Source organism: Arvicanthis niloticus, chromosome 17, assembly GCF_011762505.2.
Source record: "Arvicanthis niloticus isolate mArvNil1 chromosome 17, mArvNil1.pat.X, whole genome shotgun sequence".
Classification (NCBI taxonomy): Eukaryota; Metazoa; Chordata; class Mammalia; order Rodentia; family Muridae; genus Arvicanthis; species Arvicanthis niloticus.
The window spans coordinates 19,655,814-19,678,337 of NC_047674.1; the positions used below are offsets into that span (position 1 = coordinate 19,655,814).

Consider the following 22,524-nt stretch of genomic DNA (forward strand, 5'->3'; position numbering starts at 1 on the left):
ATCTACTAAGGTTTTAGAAATTTAGTGTCAAAATAAGAACTAAGAGACTGAAGGTTCAAACATTTTAAATTAATGAATTTTTTTTCTTTGTAAAATTTAGGACAAAAAGTCAGTAGAAAGCACTTGCCTTTGTTTTGCACGTTTAGTGGATAACTTTCAACATGAGGAGGTGAGTCTGTTATCTTTTCTAATACATTTTTCATATTGTTGAATTCCTAAGCCACAGCATAATAATTTGTCTTCTTTGCATTCATTAAGAACTTACTGCAACAGGTTGCTTCCAAAGATCTACTTACAAATGTTCAACAACTGTTGGTGGTGACTCCACCGATTTTAAGTTCTGGGATGTTTATTATGGTGGTTCGAATGTTTTCTCTGATGTGTTCCAACTGTCCAACATTAGCTGTTCAACTTATGAAACAAAGTAAGTACTGTTGGTTTTTTTTTTTTTTTAATGACTGCAAGCTTTATTATTTATCATCTCTTGACATAAAACCCAACAATACCCTACCCCTATATGGAAGTTGAAAAAACAACAACAAAAGAACCTACACTAGGGAGTCAGGAATCCTATGACAATGCCATCTCTGCTTTGGTACCCAGAAGAGAGAGTGAGACTCTTGAAGGCTTCCAAATCCTCAGGGAGTCCATGATCATTTTGAGAGGGCTACTCGGGTCTTCGGTCTGGTGGTCCCTCTTGTTTGTACAGTGGTGACAGCACATTTTCTGATTCTTGTGGGTCTTAGACAAATGCTTGAGCTTCATTTCCATCATTTTCTTGAAGAACCAAATCCTAATGAGTCCTTTTCTCAGTTTGAGTGAATCAGCCAAGGCATCCAAGGTCTCCTCCTTAGGGCAGCAGTCTTTCTTGACGTGCTTTTGTAGCTCCCGGTGTTCCCGGATTTCTTATAGGTAGACCCTGTAGGAAAAACGTGGAATTGTCTCCATCTCAGTTACTTCTATCTTGGCTGCAGCTCACTTGAGTTCTGTTTTTAGTACTGTTTTATTGTGCTTTAAGACAAAAATTGCTTGTTCAACATAAGTCACAAAAGTAAAAGCAATCATGAATATCATTGGATATTGAAGAAAAGTGTTGGGGTGGAAATACATCTAAGTGATAGATGCTTTTCTGACATATATGAGGTCTGGGTGTTTGATCTCCAGCAGTGCTAACGATCTTTGTTTGTTCTTGTTTTGAGACAATGTCTTTCTATGTATCCTTAGCTAGCCTAGAACTTGTAGAACAGACTGGCTTTAAACTTCCCACCACATTGAAATATTTTTGAAACCACTTGTTTCAATAACGAATTTTCTCAGCCCATATTTGAGTTTTCCCCTGAATTTTCTGAATACAGAATGCTATTTTCTATCAGAAAGCTTGACCTCATTCCTTCTAATGAATATCTCTTAAGTTTTAATGATTTTACAGTTTTTTTTTTAGTCTAGCAACAATTGTTGGTGGCTACTCCCTTGTTAGGCTTTGTCTCATAAATTAATGTCAGAAGGTGGTATGGTTTCAGAAGGCATCTGTATTTTGATTCTCTCTTGTAGAGGTTTTTTTATTATTATTAATTGACTCATTTCTGAAACTTGAGAATCAGTTTTGCTGTTTACTGACAACACAGCTTTTGACTGTTTCAGGAAGTATACTATTTTGTATTTTGTTTAACTTTCATTGCATTTTATTTGAACAAATGGCATTGACACAGACCTTCGCAGAAGTAGTTTTGTCACTTTCCTTATTCTGAAGAGTCTAGGATCTCTGAAGCCTGATTTAGAGTTTCCTGGAGTTACAATAGAGGTTCTTGCTAGTTACTGTGAGACACAATAGTCTATCAATACCAGCTTGGGAAGTCACTTGTTTTCTTTGAGCACACTTTACTTTACTGTCATGTTTTTACCTCTTCCATACTCCAGGAAAATTTCCACAGGTAGTATATGGAAGTTACTAGAAATATTTTCATTCTACAGTGATAGAAATTAAATATTGTCTTTTCCCCCCTCTTTTTTCTTTTTGTATCTTAACTGCTTCTCTGATCACTTTCTGATACTTTTGTGACAAACTATACAGTACAACTTCAGGGCTACTTATTCTTGTCGTGCTTAAGAATGAAGCTAAAGCCTCCTCTATGATTAGGAAGTGTTCTTCCTCTGAATTCCATCTTCAAGCTGACTAAAACATTTTTGTAAAGCACTTCCCATGTATTCATATTGCTCAATGAAGATAGCAAGACTAACATTTTTAAGATACTGAAAAAAGTAATAACTTTGTGAATTTGTGCATTTTTTACATATAGGTAATATAGAAACACACTGCAGCTTTGTCTTTGGTCTTAGCCACCATAGTGACTAACTCTTTGCATCTGAGTGGTTATCATGTTAAATTCATGATACCATATTTATATCATATTCATATCATATCATGAATATTCATATCATGAAGACTAACATCTTCAGGAACTGGAAAGTTAGTAGGGAGAATATTTTAATGTTTGTGTTGAGTTAACCTGTAAGTATGGCATAACATGAGCTTGAGATGTTTAAAGGCCATGTGATTTCAGTGTATTTAAATGGAATTAGTAAGTATATGAGTCTGTTTGAATGGTGTAATGTTGGTACAAAGCACTGTGATTGAATGGTGTTCTGTTGGTACAAAGTACTGTGATCCTCAAAGTAACAACAGTTTCTTGATTTGGTGAAATTATTGGTAAGCATCCAGCTAGAGGATGTCTACTCGGGATGGAAGTCCATAGAGATCAGTGGTTAAAGTCTACACGTACAGTTGATTTGTATTTTTAATTTTCATGTTCTAGTTTATGTATAGGTTTAATTTTTACCCTACTCCTTGTAAATAAATGACTACACTTAGTTTAATAGGCTTATGTTTTGCCGTTGTTGGCTTTACAGACATTGCAGAAACACTTCACTTCCTCCTATGTGGTGCCTCCAATGGAAGTTGTCAAGAACAGATTGATCTTGTTCCACGAAGTCCTCAAGAACTGTATGAACTGACATCTCTGATTTGGTAATAATGAGTTGATTTTCCTTAAGTCTTAACAGTTACAGATGGTGCAAAAATTACTCACTAAAATAATTGCACTTTTTACTTTCAGTGAACTTATGCCATGTTTACCAAAAGAAGGCATTTTTGCAGTTGATACCATGTTGAAAAAGGGAAATGCGCAGAACACAGATGGTGCAATATGGCAGTGGCGTGATGACCGAGGCCTCTGGCATCCCTATAACAGGATTGACAGCCGGATCATTGAGGTAGTAGTTTCATTGTACCATTTAAATATGTCTATTTTTGTGGAGAGTGGGTGTAGGGATGGCAAATGGGGAGGTGGTTGTGTGTGCTTAAGTGTGCTCAGTTTTGAATTAACTCAAGATTCTCTCATTTTGTCTCCTGAGAAAGAAGGTCCTCATTCTGTTGAGGTCAGAAAACATGATGTTCTAGTCCTGCTTCTGCTGCTAACTACCTGCTTGGCTTGGAGCAAGTAATCTCAGTTCTTTGTCCCATAGTTTTGTTTCCAAAAGGAAACATTGGAGGAGGGTTAGACTGTGTTTCAGAGCAGGTCTACTATTTCAACCCAGAAGAAATCTCTCAGTGTGTGCTTTTTTTACTCAATCAGGAAAAAAAATGAAAACAAAATAAGTTTCTGTCTTAGGGTGAATATGAAAATTGTGATAGATTAGTATGTAATTCTGTAGTAGTCTAATAGATTTTAATAGCATAATGGAAACAATGTTTAAAATAATGGAACGTTTGGTAACTTGGTATAAGAGAAGAAAATAATAAAATGGAGGAATATGCCAAAATGTTAATGACAGTTTATATGTTATTTCTGATTTTGTTTGTATTCATGGGAATAATATTAAAATTTCTCAGATGACAAAAAGATGCTAGAAAACTGATGCTGTGTTAGTACATAACAGAATTCTTCTAAATTTAATATATCTTTTAAATTAAAACCATCTTTTGTAGAGTAGCATCTCTTGTAGAGTAGTATTTTAAAGATGTGTTCTGTTTCTAAAAGTTTTTCCTAAACAAACTCAAAATTCAGAACCAACTTGCTTTTGTGAGAGTTAATTGTTGACTGGCCAGTTGTGCCACAACTGGTAGTGTTCTTAGTTTCTAATCTTAAGTGTTTTCTTTTTAGCATTCTCCTGATAATAATTACATCTTTGCTATTAGTTTACTCTCTATTTCCAGATAGTTATTCCATTCTGTCAAGGAGACTCAGCTTAGTTGGACTTTGTATAAAGAGTGTTGGCTTGTTTTTTTTTGTTTTTGTTTTTTTGTTTTTTTAAGTGATAGGTTATTGCTATATGCCTAAGGTGTCTTTTAACCTGGAAAACTCCTGACTTCTTCCTGAGTGCTGGGATTCCAGGTGTGCAATCAGCATTATGTAACTTCTCTAGCATATCCAAAGTTAAATAATAGTCTTTACTGTGTAACACTTGCATCATGATTATTAATCTTAGATCTTAGTTTTAGTTGTGTGTCTTACAGGCTTAGAACCACATGTAAATGTGAGGTTGTCTTTTTTTTACCTAAGGACAATTCTACAAGGTGTTTGGCTTAAGTTTAGTAGGTTACTAGAAGTTTATCAGGTAAAAAGTGTTTTATAACAATTGGAGTTCTAAGTATGTATGTCAAATTTCTTTTATAATTTTTTTAAATGCAAATGGTATCTTCATGTTAGTTAAGTTGTATTTTATAATTACCTGGATGTTTGTATTACTAGTATTTTATAGAGCCCATGGTTTGGTTTAATTTAAAATGATTTGTTAAACAACTGAGTTTTATCATCAACTGTACTAAAATTTCCACATCCTGTTAGTTTACCAACCTCATAAAATACATTTATAAAGTAGCATATGTCCCTGCTATACTTAAGGTAATGGATTTCTACATGTTTATATTCAAGGCTTCTCTCTCTTTGCTCTCAGGCAGCCCATCAGGTCGGTGAGGATGAGATAAGCTTGTCCACTCTGGGACGAGTTTATACTATTGATTTTAATTCTATGCAGCAAATCAATGAGGACACGGGAACAGCACGTGCCATTCAGAGAAAACCTAACCCCTTAGCCAATACTAACACTAGTAAGTATCCTTTGATTTAAACAGAGCTGTACTGTCGTGATTTATTTATTTTACATAGATTTTGAGTATGAGTCTGTGGATACATATGTTCTATAACATGCACAAGGAGGTCAGAGGATAACTTGAAGGAGCCATTTCTCTTGTACTGCCGTGTAGGTTCTAGTCTTTAGGTTTGCTGTCAAGCACCTTCACTTCTTTACCTTCTTGCTGGACCTGTAATGTAACAGTTTCATTGAGTATCATTAGGGTGGGGCAAGATAGTTGAATAATGTGATATATTTCACTAGAACCTGTACTTCAGTTATTATGAATAAGCTAGTATTACTACTCTTTAAATGATGTCTTGGAATGCAGTTGTTCATTGCACCTTAGCAGAAAAGGACTAGGTAGGGAATGTTGGAGGCTTCTTAGGTCATATATACTATATACATAGTATATATACATATATATACTTAGGTCTGTATACTATGTAACACTATTGTACACTCAAAGCTTTTAGCTTATACAATGTAAACAAATGGGCCTTACAAAACAATGGGACATTCAAAATATGTAAACATAGTTGGCCATTCCTTTTTTCATAATCTTAATCAGTTACATTCTTCTTACACATATTCTTTGTGAACAAAATTGAGCACATTTTGTTTGCACTCTGCTCATTTTTTTACCTGTATTTTAGTGGGTTAGTATTGAAGTTTCCCTAGTATTTCTTAGACAAGCAAGTGGTATATAGTTAGTATAGTGGTGCTTTCATCTGGACAGAAAGGTCAATAGTCTCTAAATGCTATCCTTATATGCCCTAGTTGATTAATGTTTTTCCTGTAATAAAAACAATTTTATAGCACTTAAATAGTCGGCTTGTCTGAATACTTTGTTTTATTTATTTACTGTGCTTCTATAGCAGTTGGTCACTGCAGGACTGTTCATTTTTTAAATAACAGGTGGATATTCAGAGTTAAAGAAGGATGATGCTCGAGCACAGCTAATGAAAGAAGATCCGGAACTGGCTAAGTCTTTCATTAAGACCTTATTTGGTGTTCTCTATGAAGTGTATAGCTCCTCAGCAGGACCTGCAGTCAGACATAAGTGCCTTAGAGCAATTCTTAGGATAATTTATTTTGCTGATGCTGAACTTCTGAAAGATGTTCTGAAAAATCATGCTGTTTCAAGGTGTGTTCATGGAAATAGTAAAAGTGTTTTAGAAATTTTAAGTAATTTTAGGAATTTCTAAATCTTTGTATAGAAAAAATGAAGTAAAGCTTTTTTAGAATGCTTTGAATAATTTTAAATGTCTTTTAAAACATAATTTTAGTTAAAAATCAAACTGAATTTAATAAAAATTTTAGTTGATAAGGTGGAATTGAATTTTGTTATTAAATTTTAAGTACTGTGACCAAAAATAACCACCAACTTCAGTTTATACACAAATGCTTTTTCTTTCTCTTTTTTAGTCACATTGCTTCCATGCTATCAAGCCAAGACCTGAAGATAGTAGTTGGAGCGCTTCAGATGGCAGAAATCCTAATGCAAAAGTTACCTGATATTTTTAGTGTTTACTTCAGGAGAGAAGGTAATGCCAATTTTGATAATAAGTTAATGATGAATAGGTTAATCTAGAACTTGATGTGACACATTTAGTGTATATAAGGAAAGTATTATCTGTGCGCATGAGATATATTTAGGAGCTCAAAAATATGTAGATTGTTTCGTATGATGTATGTAATTTTGTGGAAGTACAGGATTATTGTGATTCACTGTGACTGATGGCTGTTAGTCATTTTCAGTGACTTTTCTTTTCCCTCTACCATATACGCTCAATTTTTTCAACAGTTATGGACCTTGATTCATAATTATTCCTTGAATAAGGTTGCAGTACATCATGGCAGTAGATCAGAACAATCCTAATGTTTGAGGATATATCTTTGGATTGAGAATGTATGTGACTGGTACCATATGAGAGCATTACATTCTTTGGTATTGGATTAACAGATAGATAGTTGTGGGGTTTCATGTGAATGCTGGGAGATGAATTTCTTAAAGAGCAACAAGTACTCTTTATTAACCAATGAGTCATCTCTCCAGCCCTTGATTATTCTTTTTTCCTTTTATTGAAAATAGGTGTTTTTTTTCCTCTTACATAATATTTCCTGATTATGGTTTTTCTTCCCAGTTCCTCCCCTATTCCCCTTTTATTGGAATCCACTTTCTTACTGTTTCTCATAATAAATAAACAGTCTCTTAAGGGATAATAATCAAATTATAATAAGTTAAAACTAACACATCAAAAGAGGACAAAACAAACAGAAGGGAAGAGCCCAACAAAAGGCATAAGAAACATGCAGAGACTCATTCATACACTTAGGAATTCCATAAAAACACTAAAGCGAAAGGCATAATATATCTGCAAAGGACCTATAGGATAAAAAGAGAGAAAAATAATATAAATAAAATTATAATAAAACAAATTAGAATTGGGAAGGAAAATGGAAGAACCCTGACGTACCCTGTAAAGAAGCTGTTGTGTTCACTTTCTGTTGACCATTTACTGCTGGGATTCTGCCTCACCTTTAGGAGTAATTTGTTTCCTCAGGAATATTCCTTTAGAGAATACTAAGTTTTTATTTGCAAGTGATTATCAATTGCAAATAGCTTTAGGGTTAGGCATGGGGGTACTACTTTTTTCAGCTGTAGGACTCCATCTGATACAGACCTATACAGGCTTCTAGCTGCTGTTCAGTCTCTTGAGTTATAGGTGTGTTAAATCTTACTGATTTAGAGCGTATTGATTCCTTGGTGTCGTCCTCCATCTTTTCTGGCTCTTTTCCACTCAGTTCCCTGAGGCCTGAAGTGGGAGACAGGCTGAGTGTTCCAAGATCTTTCAGTCCTTCTATAATGTCTGCCTGTGGGTTTCTCATCTGCTTTAGGAGGAAGCTTTTTGTTTTTGTTATTGGGACAGGTTTCTTCTATGTATCCTTGGTTGTTCTTGTCTGCCTCTGGCTCCTGAGTGCTTAGATTAAAGTCTTGGTGCCACTACACCTGGCTAGGAGGAAGCTTCCAGCGATGGCTGAAACAAGGCATGATCTGTTAGAGTCAGTCACTTTTTCATATATTGGGGATTTTTAAAAATCTTTCCTTGTTTTGAAACTATGATAGATAGGCCAACACAACAGAAACAAAATAGGTTGTGTCTTGTTTTGTTTTTTAAAGTACTTAAAAATATCTTTGGGCACAGTGGTACCCTTAAATCCAAAGGAGGGCTGATCTCTTGACCTCCAGCCCAGCTACTTAGACACTTTTAGACATTTTTCAAATAACAATTTACAGAAGAAAAAAGAAAAAGCAACATTTTTTTATTATTTAGAGGTAGGTGACTGTTACAAGACAGGTAGGTGTGTAGAGACATGTACACTTACTTTCATGAAATACTTAGTTACATATTTTTGTCTTCACTCTCAGATTGTCTTTTGTCTTACTTGTGTTCTTAGATTTATCATCCACTTTTTGTTTTGCTTTTGTTTATTTTAATCTTTTTGGTTTAGAAGTAAATGAGATCCACTTGCCAACTTTCATCTCCATCCCATGCCAAGTGATTTTTGTTAAACTTAGAAAATCTTCTATACCATCTATACATCTAAAGGCATTTTCTTTGTGTGTGTGTGTGTGTGTGTAAGTGATAAACCCTCGTGTATATCTGTAACATAAACATAATGGTGGTGATTATGGACTTTGGCTTCTCACAGCTGGGTCATGCTGCTCATAAAAAAGACTAAAGTTTAATGCTACCTTCTTCCTCTGAAAGTCTTGTTTTCCTCCCATTTTGAGCTTAGTTTTCCTGTAGTGTGCTCTGGCTTCCTGTATTTCTGTTTTGTGAGCTCAAAATTAGGAAAATACATCATTTTTGAGTCATTTAGTCTGCTGAGTATGTTTGCCTTGCCTGTTACTGTGTCCTCAGTACCTAATAGCTTTTGCATAAAATGTAGTTTTGAACCAAGTGCCTGTAGTTTAAATCAGGTTCCTCCACCCCGCCCCCCAAACCCCCAAGAGAATCTTACAGGTATTGTACTTCACGCCTTTAATCCCAGTACTTGGGAAGCAGAAGTAGGCAAATCTGAGTTTGAGGCCAGCCTGATCTACATGGAAAATTCCAGGAAGCTTGAGCTGCATAGATCTTCACAGCACTCAAAACAAAACAAAACAAACAAACAAAAAAACAAAAGCAAAATAATCTAATGAAAGATTGGGATTTCTGATCTGAGTCTAGATGAAACTTTTTCTCTACCTCCTGTCTTCTTCCCCAGCTTCCTCCCTCCTGCCTTTATTTCTAGTTTACCAGGATTAACATTCAGGGATTTTGTAATGGTGGTGGTTCTTGTCTCCTGATTAAACTGACTTCTTTTTGTCCCTGTTGCCACGAAGGTGTGATGCATCAAGTAAAACATTTAGCAGAATCAGAGTCTTTGTTGACAAGTCCTCCAAAGGCATGTACAAATGGGTCAGGATCACTGGGATCTACACCACCAGCCAGCAGTGGGACTGCCACGGCAGCAACCAATGCCTCTGCTGATCTCGGCTCACCTAGCTTGCAGCATAGCAGAGATGATTCTCTGGATCTGAGCCCTCAAGGGTGAGTTTTGTTATGATTCTTAATGTATTTTGCCTGTATCTGTGTTGATATCTAAGACTCTTAGTGAGAATAGAATATCTGCAAGTGGAATTTTTTTTTTTTTTTTTTTTTTTTTGTGGTGATGACTTAATCTTAGTCAGTACTGACAATTACCTCTACTAATGAAGTATTTACTTGGCCCTTCTGTTCTTTGGAATAGAAAGAAAATAACTTTTAAAAAGCTACTTTACTGGGCCCCATTTTTATAGATAAATGAAATGCATACACAATCATTTACATTGGTACCCAAGGGAAATGAGGTGAAAACACATTACTCACATCACAGGTGTAGTATCTTAATCATAATTTTGCATTTACTTTGTACTATTTTATATATACATGCTTTTGTGATATCAAGGTTTTGATGTAGTGAAAAATAAAAAAAAATGAGAAACTATAGGCAAGACCTTTCCATTTAGCCTTAATTACGAAACACATAGCTGCTTCCTAAAGTCATTTGTGCCTGCTCTGCTGTACTATTTATTGTGTTGGAAACTCTTAATTTTTTGTCATTGCATTAGAAGATTACACATTTAAGTGCTTTTATGTCTTTTATGTTTAGAAACTGCAGTGTTGCTGTTTGAGTTGTATGTGATAATTCACATTCATTTCTGAAATTTAGATAGTAATAGTTCATGTATTTCTTTTGCTGCAAAAGACATTATAAAGGTTTTTTTAACTTTTATTTTATATGAATATGGGTGTTTTTGCCTGCATGTGTGGTTCTGCCTCATGTTCATGTAGGCCAAAAGAGGCTTAGCTCCTGGGACTGTAGTGACATAAGGTGGTTGTGAGCTGCCATTATAGGTGCTTGGAATTGACCTCAAGTGGCTGCTAGGAGCCAAAGCTAATGTTCTTAACTTCTGAGTTCACTTTCTAGCTCCTGTAAAATATATCTTGGTAAAGCATTATTACTGGGATCCTAAAAATTAACAGCTGGCTAGATTGCTGGAGTTGGGTGTTTGAGGGAAGAGTCAAGTTTGTTGCCACTTTATGGCAGTTACATACTTTAGTTTAATCAAAAGACTAACTTGTGCTGTGTGGTCGCTCATAATGTTAATTCCAATACTTGGGAGGCAGAGGCAGGTGGAGCTCTGACTTTTGAGGCCACCCTGTTCTACAGATCCAAGACAGCCAAGGTATACAAAGAAAACCCTGTCTTGAAAAAGTCTGGTTTGGGCTGGTTGCTAATTCAGTCTTTCTAGCCACTTTTTCTCCCCCAAGATTACCAAGTGAAACTTTCTTGTTTCAAAGATTGTTTTGTTAGGTCTGTGTGCCTTAGTATATGTATGTTCACCATAAATGTGCAGGTGGCTTAAAGCATTCAGATGTCTTAGAATTCAGATTGTGCGCCTTCATGTGGGTGCTTGGAGTAAACCCCAATTCTTGGAAGAGAAACAAATGCCTTTAACTGTTAAAATGATCTCTTTAAGCCTTACAAGTTAAACATTTTTCATTTATAAGTTGTAGAGTATCTCTTTCCTGAAAGTTTTTCTCGGTTATATATTTTGAACACATAAGGCTTATTTCATAAAATTACCAGACTCTAAGGAGTCTTTTCCCAATTAAAGGTTTTTTATTTGAATTATTTAAATTTTATTTGAGACAGAGATCAACGGAACTAGAGCTTTTTTTTTTTAATTCTAATTTTTTTTTTAAATAATCACATTTGTGCATTCATGTTCCCTGTTGCCAATGGAAGTCAGTTTGTACTAATTGGTTCATTCCTTTTATTAGGTGGGTCTAATTCAGGTTTTCTGGCTTGATGACAAGTTCCTTTACCTATTGAACCATCTTGCTCTCCCCTAGAGTGTTCTTTCATTTGCCCATCTTTTGTATCTTTTTTATTAAATAAGTTCAGAAATATTTCTGATGTTAAGAGCAGCAGCTTGCAAAGTGTGATAGAGTACAGGCTAGTCTTTGTATTTTTGTTTAATGCATTATATGTTATAAAATTGGGTATGAAGAAAATTAGGCCTTTAGTTTTTGTTTTTAGCACTTAGTAATTCATTTTCTGTCTCTATACTCCTTATAGAATATGACTGTCCACAGATTCCATATTTAGTCTGTAAAAGTTGTTGGGACATTTTAGATCTTAAGTTAAACATCCAATCATAGCTGGATTCTTAGTGGTGATTAATAACTTCATCATTGTTTTTCCATGCAACAGTCGATTAAGTGATGTTCTCAAGAGAAAACGACTGCCAAAACGAGGGCCAAGAAGGCCAAAGTATTCCCCCCCAAGAGATGATGACAAAGTAGACAATCAAGGTGAGACCTGTGGTGAGGTGATCGGGAGATGGGGAGAAGGTGATGAATAAGTTCCACATGACTTGTTGTTCTTAATTATTTCAGTTTCTATATTAAGATTGAATTTTTTTCCTTCAATTTTGGTGAAATGATTTAATTTAATTCTTTTCTCTTTATAGCTAAAAGCCCTACCACTACTCAGTCACCTAAATCTTCCTTTCTGGCAAGTTTGAATCCAAAAACATGGGGAAGGTTAAGCGCACAGTCCAACAGCAACAACATTGAACCAGCACGAACTGCAGGAGTTAGTGGTCTTGCTAGGGCAGCCTCAAAAGACACCATATCCAATAATAGGTAAAGTGTGTGCTGGGGTTTGGGATGAAAGGTTTCAACGTGATTGTATTGAGCACCTTCATCCCATGCTAGGGATACATGAACTTGGTTCATTTGCTCTCAACACAAAAGTTACATACTTATGAGGGTGTGGGTGTGTGTGTGTGTACATACATACACACATGTATGTGTGTGCATATATATATCTAGATTTGATATATATATCAACTATATATATATATATATATATATATATATAGAATTCTTATACCTACTTAGTGAAATTTGAAGGTTTGTACCCGAGAGTAGCTGCTTTTTAAAAAAAAAAAAAATTCCTTGCTCCCTGTCAGATACTAATTTTTTTATCATTGGATACATAGTACCTGTGGAAACCCATTCCTCTATAAATAAGGCATTTTTTATTTTAAAGATAATTTTTATTTGATTTAATTGGCTGCTGAGTCTCAGAATTAAGGAGAATAATTGGCTGTCCTGGACCTCACTCTGTAGACCAGGCTGGCCTCGAACTCAGAAATCCGCCTGCCTCTGCCTCCCAAGTGCTGGGATTACAGGTGTGCGCCACCACTGCCCGGCAACAAATGTAGTTTTAAAGTTTATAAACAGGTCACATGCTTCTTGTTTACTTCATTTTCACCTCATCTCTTTAGGGAACAGTGATGGACATTATTAGATATATTTGTCCTTTACTCGATTATGATGTAAATTTGTATTTGAGAATGAACTTTTAGTAAGTTAGAACATCTTGGTACTGTTCACCTGATGATCTGAAATACATTCCAAGTACTTAAGCAGTCCTTTAGGTACATCTTAGCCCATTTTGAGAATGAAGCTGGATTTGCTTTATCTGAGTCATAATAATGACAGAAGGCCAGTAGTGGGGTTTTTTGTTTGGTTTTTTTTTGTTTTTGTTTGTTTGTTTGTTTGTTTGTTTTGAGTGTAGCTGTTCTAATCAAGGCTGTAATATTATGTCTTTCATATATCTGTATGTGTATGTATTAAGTATTTGTGGAGGTCACAAATTGGTTTTCCTTGAGTGTTGAACTCAGCACCTTAACCTGCTGAAATATCTTCCAGTTCTAATCTGACTTCAGTGTAGGCTTTTTACCTACTGAGAAACATTAATATCTTTTTCCTTCTTGTAGAGAAAAAATTAAAGGCTGGATTAAGGAGCAGGCACATAAATTTGTTGAACGTTATTTTAGTTCTGAGAATATGGATGGAAGCAACCCTGCCTTGAATGTCCTTCAGAGACTTTGTGCTGCAACTGAACAACTCAACCTCCAGGTACTGTCTGTGTCCAGTGCATCACTGGGAGATCAGTTGGGTGGTATTTGTAGAAACTTTGCTTTGTACATCTAATTTCTTCTGTCCCTTGTCCATGGTTTACCATATGTAGTACATACTGGAAACCTTGCCATATGTTCCCTATTTCTTGACAAATGACAAAATTTCAGAAATGCCCTTTTTTCTAAATACCCATAGCCACTTCTCCCTGCAGACTCACGATAGTATACTTGAAAGGCTCGAGCTTCATCGTGGCCCTTGCCATTTCATCTGACTCTTTAGTTTTTTAGGTTTTTGTTATTTTTTTATGCACTTAGTGAAGGTTTTGTTTTCTAAGGTATTTCATAGACATTTTATGTTTATTAATGTAAAGCCCTGCATCATGTTTTATCATTTTTAATCTGAGAATAAATTCTTATTTTTTTCTTGGGAAATGTGAATTGTACTGTTTAAATCATTATAGAATCTTCTCCACTCTTTTTTAGGTGGATGGTGGAGCTGAGTGCCTTGTAGAAATCCGTAGCATAGTCTCGGAGTCAGATGTTTCTTCATTTGAAATTCAACATAGTGGGTTTGTGAAGCAACTGTTGTTGTATTTGACATCTAAGAATGAAAAGGATGCTGTCAGCAGAGAGATCCGATTAAAGCGTTTCCTTCATGTATTTTTTTCTTCTCCAGTAAGTTAATAAGGGGTACTAAGAATCAGAGTATATTTGTGTCCCAATAGAAGTATACTTTGTGTTGCAGTTAGCTTCCTTTGACAGTTATTGACGACAAAGTCTTACTATGCAGACAAGACTAGGTTGCAATTCATAAATATGTGCTTGCCTGCTGGGGTTAAAGATAGGACCCTACCATGTCTGGCTCTTGCAAACATTTTTTGTATCATAAAATAAGTAGTGAAGTGAAGCCAGACATGAAGCCCATGATTAGATCCCAGCACTTGGAAGGCAAGGCAGGATGTATCAGATACACAGTGAGTTTTAGAACACTAGGTAGCATGAGACTATGCCTAAAATACAAAACAGAAATCCCCTCCTACCAGTTCTTAGAGATCTGACGCTCATATCAACTTTGCTATCTATTTTTCTCACCTTGCAAGACAAACATTAATAGTAGTCTCACGAATATTTGTTGAGTACTGTACTCCTGTTGTAACTGTTTTAGAGAAGTTAGGAAGTTAGGAAGTTGTTTACTGATTTGTTGGTGTAATGTGCTTAATGATTACAACTTACTAGCAAAACTACTTAACCATGCTCCTTTTAAGGGTTTATAGGCATTTCTGAACACTGTTTATATTAGTTTAACTTCAGTGGCTGCCTAAAGGCAGAAATGGTATTTATTGGAGACTAGGTTGGATATTATAGGGTTTTTGTTTATTGGTTGTTGTTGTTTTCTTTATTTTCAAAAGCATGTGGGTGCAAGTGTGAGATGTCCTGTATGTCCATAATCTGTTACCTGATATTTTAAGATTTTGTCTGCCATCTGTTACCTGATACTTTTTCAGCCAAATGAGGTTTAGTATGTGTATCCTTCCACATATTAATATCATCAATCTGGCTACAATTCAGTGCTCTTTGTCATACACAGAGTTTACTTTTGCAATAAAACATGAATATTCAGCGAACCGCTGGTGGCTCGGCCCTTAAGGCTCCCGCCCGCAGAGGGCGCCCCGTCTCTTGGTGCGCGGGTTCGAGTCCCGCTGTCGCCTTGTCCCGTTTCCCGAGTCTTGTGGGAAAACAAAAACAAACAAACAAACAAAAAAACAAACCCATGAATATTCTTAGTAAAAGAAGAGGGGAAAGAACATAAATAGCCTCATGCCTATATGGTTTGGATTTTTCCCACTTGTGACTACATTTTCTCTGAGTCATTTGGTTTTATGAATTTTGAAAAGAAATTGTGGGATGTACAAAAAAGTATTTTTCTTGAAATAAATTACTTGTGGGATAGGGACTGGAAAGATAGCTCAGTGGTTAAGAGCATTAGCTCCTCTTTAAGAGGACACAGGGTCAATTCTAAGTACCTACATCGCAGGCTACAGTGGTTGTAGCTCCAGTTCTAGGGGATCCAGCACCCTCACACAGACATACATGCAGATGAAACACCAGTCAGTGCACATAATTTATAAAATGGAAGAAGAAGAAAAGGAACCAAGTGATTTGGAAACACTGTCATAATGAAGTCTGTCATTAAAGATAAGAAAATTAATAGATAAATTTCCACTTGTTAAACTGATTATTAAAGTGTTTTTTGCTGTGGAGTGTTGACCTCAAAAGGCTATGTTTAATGGTTTTTGTTTTGTTTTGTTAAATATATTATAATTCTAGCTTCCTGGAGAAGAGCCTCTTGGAAGAGTAGAACCAGTGGGCCATGCGCCTTTGTTGGCATTGGTTCACAAGATGAACAACTGTCTTAGCCAAATGGAGCAATTTCCAGTCAAAGTGCATGATTTCCCTAGTGGAAATGGAGCTGGAGGCAGGTAAGGACCATTGCCTGGGTATGTCCACTCAGAATTGTGAAGGAAAACATGGTGAGAAAGTCTGGTATGGTCTTGATCTTCTTTAGGAACATTGTTCTGTAATGACTATAGCAATTGTGTCAATGAATTAAGTGCATTGCCATGCATTTTTTTTTTATTTTTGGTTTTTTAAGATAAGGTTTTTTGTTTGTTTGTTTTGGTTTTTGGGTTTTTTTGTTTGTTTGCTTTTTTTTTTTTATAAATACCTCTGGCTGTCCTGGAACTCAGATCTGCCTGCAACTGCCTCCCAAGTGCTGGGTGTGTGACACCATACTCAGCCCATACCATGTATTATTAAGATAATTTTTTTGTTTGTTTTTTGAAACACAGGGTTTCTCCATGTGTCCTTGGCTGTTCTAGAACTTTCTCTGTAGCTCAGGCTGGCCTCAAACTCAGCCTTGGCCTCCCAAGTGCTGGGATTAAAGTCATGCACCACAACTGCCTGGCTAACAACTAACGTTTTTTCAAATAGGTAAATCAGTGACTGGAAAGACAAATATTCAAAATACATTTTTAGTTTTTTAAATTGATATGCTTTAATATGTAATGGTTCTCTAATTTTGTTTTTGTATATTGACAATAAAACATTTTTGGTCAGTAGTTATTTTTGCATGTATCCATTTTCAAGATTGACTTCCAGTAAGACTTTGTTATTCATGTCGATAAAGCTATCCATCACAGTGTAGCTGAAGTTGTTTTCTACTTAGAAATATTACATGTTACATATTAATATATTACTATACTATCTTGGAATAGTTTTATGAAATGAAGAGACATCACAAAACATGGTGTGATATATCTGTAATCCAAAGAAAAACAGGAGGAGGGTGAATGTTTGTTTTTTATTTTCTTTTACTTAGATTTCACGTACAAATAAAACCAACATAATAATACAAAATAAAAACTAACCTTCAGTTTATTTTGCTATATCCCTTTAAATAACTCTCTATAAGGAAGAGACAAATAGGATCTTAGAATTCAGAGCTAGCCGTGGCTATTTGAGACTCAAAAACATAAACCAAACCCAAGAAAGCCTGAGGCTTTGCACTTTGTCCAAGTTTATATGAATTATGCTTGCTCAATATTTACATGTTTTTGGAGTTGGATAAATAACTGCATTTTGACAATACCTTTTAACTGGAAGAAATATTTAAAAGTGTGACATTTGTTTAAAAGTATGTAGCAAAGTAAATTTGAATATTAGTTTTTATATTACTATTCTGTGTTTCTATTTTTATAAGCCAAAAAATAGAGGATTCTTCACCCTATTAGTCTTTGAATAGAATTTGTAGGGAAGGATAAAATACTGCAGAGGTGAGTGTGCTCAGCTAGCTGAAGAGTTCTTATTTCCAGAAGAATAGTCCAGTAGGTACAGAATTTCATTGAGGTTAGTTTTTATGATACCCCTGATACCATTAATTCACAGTGGCTAGAGATCATGTTCATTTCCTGCTTTTCAAATGCATGAAAACCCACTTATTTAATTATTTATAATAACTTGTATTAAGTGATTTGTTGTTGAATCTTTAAGTGCTTTTTTTACTGTAAGAAAATGTCATTTAAAAAAATCTCTTTAGTTAAATAATATAAGTTGACTGTGAAAATAATAGAATAACCTTTTTTCGTAAATTATCTTGAGCTTTTCTCTCAACAGAGGATCACAAGCTTTAAAATTTTTCAACACACATCAGTTAAAATGTCAGTTACAAAGACACCCAGACTGTGCAAATGTGAAGCAGTGGAAAGGCGGTCCTGTCAAGATTGATCCCCTGGCTCTGGTGCAAGCTATTGAGAGATACCTTGTGGTTAGAGGTATTTTCCGTATGTGTACTTCACTTCTTTTTTTTTTTTTTTTTTCCTTTTGAGACAGGGTTTTTTGTGTAGTCCTGACTGTCCTGGAACTCACTCTGTAGACCAGGCTGGCCTCGAACTCAGAAATCCGCCTGCCTCTGCCTCCCAAGTGCTGGGATTAAAGGCGTGCACCACCACTGCCTGGCCATGTACTTTACTTCTATGCTTATGAAATTAGCCTTAAAGGTTATTTCTCTGTTTATTGCTGTTCTTCATAAACATTAGGTTCTAGGAATCTCTGGTCCTATCAGAGGTAGACATATGTCTGCTTAATAGGTAGAATGTTTTATGTATCAGAATGTTGTTTCTTTTTTATAGATCAGAATATATCAATAACTACTTCTTTTTAAAGAAAATACCAGTTTAAGTTTTCATCTGACAAGTAAAATTCTTTTGTCTTTTTTCTTTTGTCTTTTTTCTCTTTTTTTATTCAGGATATGGAAGAGTAAGAGAAGATGATGAAGACAGTGATGATGATGGGTCAGATGAAGAAATAGATGAGTCTCTGGTAAGGTCTTTTTCACTTGTGTTGTGGTGTACACTTATACCTTATCTGTGATTTCTAGGATTCAAATGGCCCCTTATCAACCATTATTGGAAAAAAAAATCATAGAAAGGGGTAATTAATACATTTTAATAATTGATTAATTACTTATTTTAGGATGGTTCTTCAATTTTGTTAGTTATTTTTTTTTATTGCATCTGCTTATAAATTGATTTTCAGAATGTAAAGGGAAAAATAGACTATTATAGGTTTAGCATCCCTAAAGTAAATATCCAAATATGAAATCTTACGCAGGTAGCTACAGATAGAAAATTCACATTTGTCTGTATGTGGTAGGTTGTGTAAATAATGGAAGTTAAACTAATCATATCAATATTCAGTTATCTCCAGAGCTTTTGTGCATAAAGTGAATAGTCTGTAGTTGGATCCCATCTCTGTATAGATGCTAGTATCTCTATACATCACACACAAAAGCTCGATTCTCTGAGCACTCTGTCTTGAAGCATTTCAGATAAGTAATGACTCAGAATATATAGAGTTCAAGAGTTATCTGTAGTTTGCAACATTCACCAAAGATTTTGGCTTGTTGTCCTAGCAGATAAATCTCAGCTATCAGTACTTGGGTTTATAGCTACTTCTCTTTGCTTTATTCAGGCTGCTCAATTTTTAAATTCGGGAAATGTAAGGCACAGGCTACAGTTTTATATTGGAGAACATCTACTACCATACAACATGACTGTGTATCAGGCCGTGCGGCAGTTCAGCGTACAAGCTGAAGATGAAAGAGAATCTACTGATGATGAGAGCAATCCTCTGGGAAGAGCTGGAATTTGGACAAAGACTCATACAATATGGCAAGTCTGAATTGTTTTTGTTTGTTTGTTTGTTTGTTTGGTTGGGTTTTTTTGGTAGCATGTGATCTTTTTTAAGAATTTACATTAAATTGATGGCCCAATTCTGTGAGGAGAGAATGAATCTAAATCCAACATTTGAACTATGAAAGCCCTTCAAATATTTAATGTGTATATGAATATTGCTTCCTCATTATGTCTACTAGAAAGCATGTTTATAGGCAGTAGTATACCTTTTTTGATTCATTTTCGGTCTTTTGATAGTCAAATGGTATCCTATTAGATTATAGGTTTGGTAGCTAGAAGTCCTGTGACATTTGGATGCAACTTCCTAGGCTGCCTTTCATGTCTGCCATTTATAGAAAGAAGAGAGCCATTTCCCAAAGTATAGTCTTCCTGAGAAGACTTACTTGCTTACTTACTGTTTTCATAAACTCTTGCTAATTGTCTGAATCCAAATAGGGAGAAAACTCTTAGGGATTGGCTTGTATATGTTTTCTGTGACTTAGACATTATTAGCTTTATTAAATTATTTGCATTGCAAATTTAAAGTCTGCATTTGATTTTCATAGTGTCTTATCCCCTTAGGTACAAACCCGTGAGAGAGGATGAAGAAAGTAGTAAAGATTGTGTTGGTGGCAAAAGGGGGAGAGCCCAAACAGCTCCAACAAAAACTTCCCCCAGAAATGCAAAGAAACATGATGAGTTATGGCATGGTAAGGATCCATTGAGGGAAGCTGACTGTCATCAGCTCCAAAAATTGTTGGAGTTAATTAAGAAATAAATTACTATAGAATGATGACTTTTAGTTAAATGGTTGATTTTATTGTCTAGAAAATAAGAATTATGTATCTATAAAATTAAAACTGAAAATAACCTAGGAAGGTCTTCTTTTTTCTTTTTCTAAGATTTTTTTATGTATGTGAGATACCAGAAGAGGGCTTTGGATCTCATTATAGATATTTGTGAGCCACTGGGCATTGAACTTAGGACCTCTCATGGCTTCATGAGGGGTTAAATATATTCACTGTCACAGGATAGCTTGCAGGAAAGAGTTATTTTTCTCCTGTTTGTTTGGCTGTGTGTGTTCAGGGGAACATGATCATTTACTATGCCTTAGTCTTGATGTGGTCAAAAGGGAAGAAATGTCTATGTTTAATACCATTGAGATACTAAGAAGTTAAATACAGCAGCTTCACATAGTGAAGAAGAGTCTGAATTTATATGTTTTTTAGCTATTGTAACTTTGATCAACTGAAACTTTGATCAAATTCTTTATCCTCTAGATGGAGTGTGCCCGTCAGTAGCAAATCCTTTAGAAGTTTACCTCATTCCCACACCACCTGAAAATATCACCTTTGAAGACCCATCTTTAGATGTAATACTTCTTTTAAGAGTTTTACATGCCATCAGTCGATATTGGTATTACTTGTATGATGTGAGTAATGTCTCCTTATGAAATCCTGTGCTCTTTACAGTTTTCTGTTTTGTTAATGAATTCTCTGTTACACTAGAAATAGATACATACAGTGATTCATGTTTACAATGACCTCATCTACAGAACTTTTATTCTTATTCTTGGGTTAAGTTTTTTATTTTTAAAGAAATAACATTTTGTTCTAGTTAGGGTTTCTATTGCAGTGATTGAATACAATACTATGACCAAAAGCAAGTTGCAGTCTAAAGCATTTATTTGGCTTACACTTTCACATCACCCTTTATCATCTAATGAAGTGTAGGCAGGAACTCAGGCAAGGCAGGAACCTGGAAGAGTCAGTAGCTGATGCAGAGGTCACAAAGGGATGCAGCTTATTGGGTCACTCCTTATGGTTTGTTCAAAGTGCTTTCTTACAGAATCCATGCCAAACTCATAATGGACTGAGACACAACACCCCCCGCCCCCTGCCCTCCCATATCATTCACTAATTAAGAAATGTACTACAGGCTTGCTGTCTTCAGACACATCAGAAGAGGGCATCAGATCCCCTTACAGATGGTTGTGAGCCACTGTGTAGTTGCTGGGAATTGAACTCAGGGCCTCTGGAAAGAGCAGTCAGTGCCCTTAACCACTGAGCCATCTCTCCAGCCCATATTTCATTTTTTAGTTATTGTTGTTTTATTTTTTTTTTTGAAACCGGGTCTTGCATTAAGCCCTAGCTATCCTGGAATTTACTATGTAGACCATGCTGGGCTTGAACTGAGAGATCTTCATATCTCTGCTTCTGAGTGGTAGGAGTAAAGGTGTGTACTACCAAGCCTGGCCTCCTGCAGCCTAATCTTATGAAGGCCTTAGCTGCTCTTTATGACCCCTTCATGCCTTCAAAACCAGTTACCAGCTAGGTGACTCTTAAAGCTGCCAGCTCAGGGTACCACCTTGGTCATCTATGGAACACAGCTGCTGTGTGCTGACTCTAAGGAATCACTTCCTCAGAAGATTTTACCTTAGTAATGTTAGTTCTCATCTTCACCACCACTAATTTCTCAGCTCCACCTAGCCAGCATCATTTGTCCCAGTCACAAAGGTTTCACTTCAGTGGTACTGGTATCTTTTTAATCACAGCCGAGTTTTGATACCTAGCTCATAAGAGCCACAAGTTCTTAATTCAAATTATGCAGTGGACCTGATAGAGTCTGTAAGAGTCTCTCAAAACTTCCCTCTGGAATTTCACAAGCTTAGATAGAGCTACATTCTCTGGATCTTTCAACATTCTTATCTTCTATACTTCCACAGCACAGCTCAACAGGGTTGGAGTGCTTAATGGCTTTTCCAGCCCAAAGTTTAAAGGTCGTTCCACAATTCTCTCAAAAGACAACATGGTCAAGGTCTATCACTGCAATACCTCAAAATCCTAGTACCAATTTCTGTCCCAATTAAAGAGTCTGTTGCTGTGATGAAATACCATGACCAAAAGCAAATTGAAGTTCTCTCCGATAGCTTGTATTAAGTTGACATAAATCCAGCCAGCACACATTTTCTTCATGTAAAGATTTTTATTGAGTAAACAGTTGAATACCTCATTTCTTATTTATATAGTGTAAAAACAGTGAAGGGAAACAGCTTTATGAGGTTTGGATGCAGGAATTTTCAAAAATTGTAAACACCATTGAGGGACTGTGTATTATGTGTGTGTGTGGTTT

General features: G+C 35.7%; 1 protein-coding gene across 35 annotated transcripts in view; it reads left to right on the top strand.

Moving 5' to 3' along the window:
• The window catches only part of Trip12 (thyroid hormone receptor interactor 12), a 108,940-nt gene that overhangs the window by 67,022 nt on the left and 19,394 nt on the right, over positions 1 to 22,524 (top strand). For 7 of the 35 annotated variants that reach the window (XM_034521982.2, XM_034521976.2, XM_034521986.2 and 4 more), the window contains 18 exons: positions 101 to 169; positions 259 to 424; positions 2,908 to 3,025; positions 3,114 to 3,270; positions 4,954 to 5,107; positions 6,049 to 6,277; positions 6,559 to 6,677; positions 9,524 to 9,731; positions 11,941 to 12,041; positions 12,200 to 12,374; positions 13,517 to 13,658; positions 14,144 to 14,335; positions 15,989 to 16,140; positions 17,819 to 17,991; positions 18,465 to 18,538; positions 19,190 to 19,389; positions 19,975 to 20,102; positions 20,673 to 20,824. In XM_034521982.2, coding sequence (XP_034377873.1) covers positions 101 to 169; positions 259 to 424; positions 2,908 to 3,025; positions 3,114 to 3,270; positions 4,954 to 5,107; positions 6,049 to 6,277; positions 6,559 to 6,677; positions 9,524 to 9,731; positions 11,941 to 12,041; positions 12,200 to 12,374; positions 13,517 to 13,658; positions 14,144 to 14,335; positions 15,989 to 16,140; positions 17,819 to 17,991; positions 18,465 to 18,538; positions 19,190 to 19,389; positions 19,975 to 20,102; positions 20,673 to 20,824 — 2,709 coding nt within the window. Of the gene's footprint in view, positions 1 to 100; positions 170 to 258; positions 425 to 2,907; positions 3,026 to 3,113; positions 3,274 to 4,953; positions 5,108 to 6,048; positions 6,278 to 6,558; positions 6,678 to 9,523; positions 9,732 to 11,940; positions 12,042 to 12,199; positions 12,375 to 13,516; positions 13,659 to 14,143; positions 14,336 to 15,988; positions 16,141 to 17,818; positions 18,001 to 18,464; positions 18,539 to 19,189; positions 19,390 to 19,974; positions 20,103 to 20,672; positions 20,825 to 22,524 lie in introns of all 35 variants that reach the window. The other 28 variants (XM_034521987.2, XM_034521979.2, XM_034521984.2 and 25 more) reach the window with 11 other exon arrangements.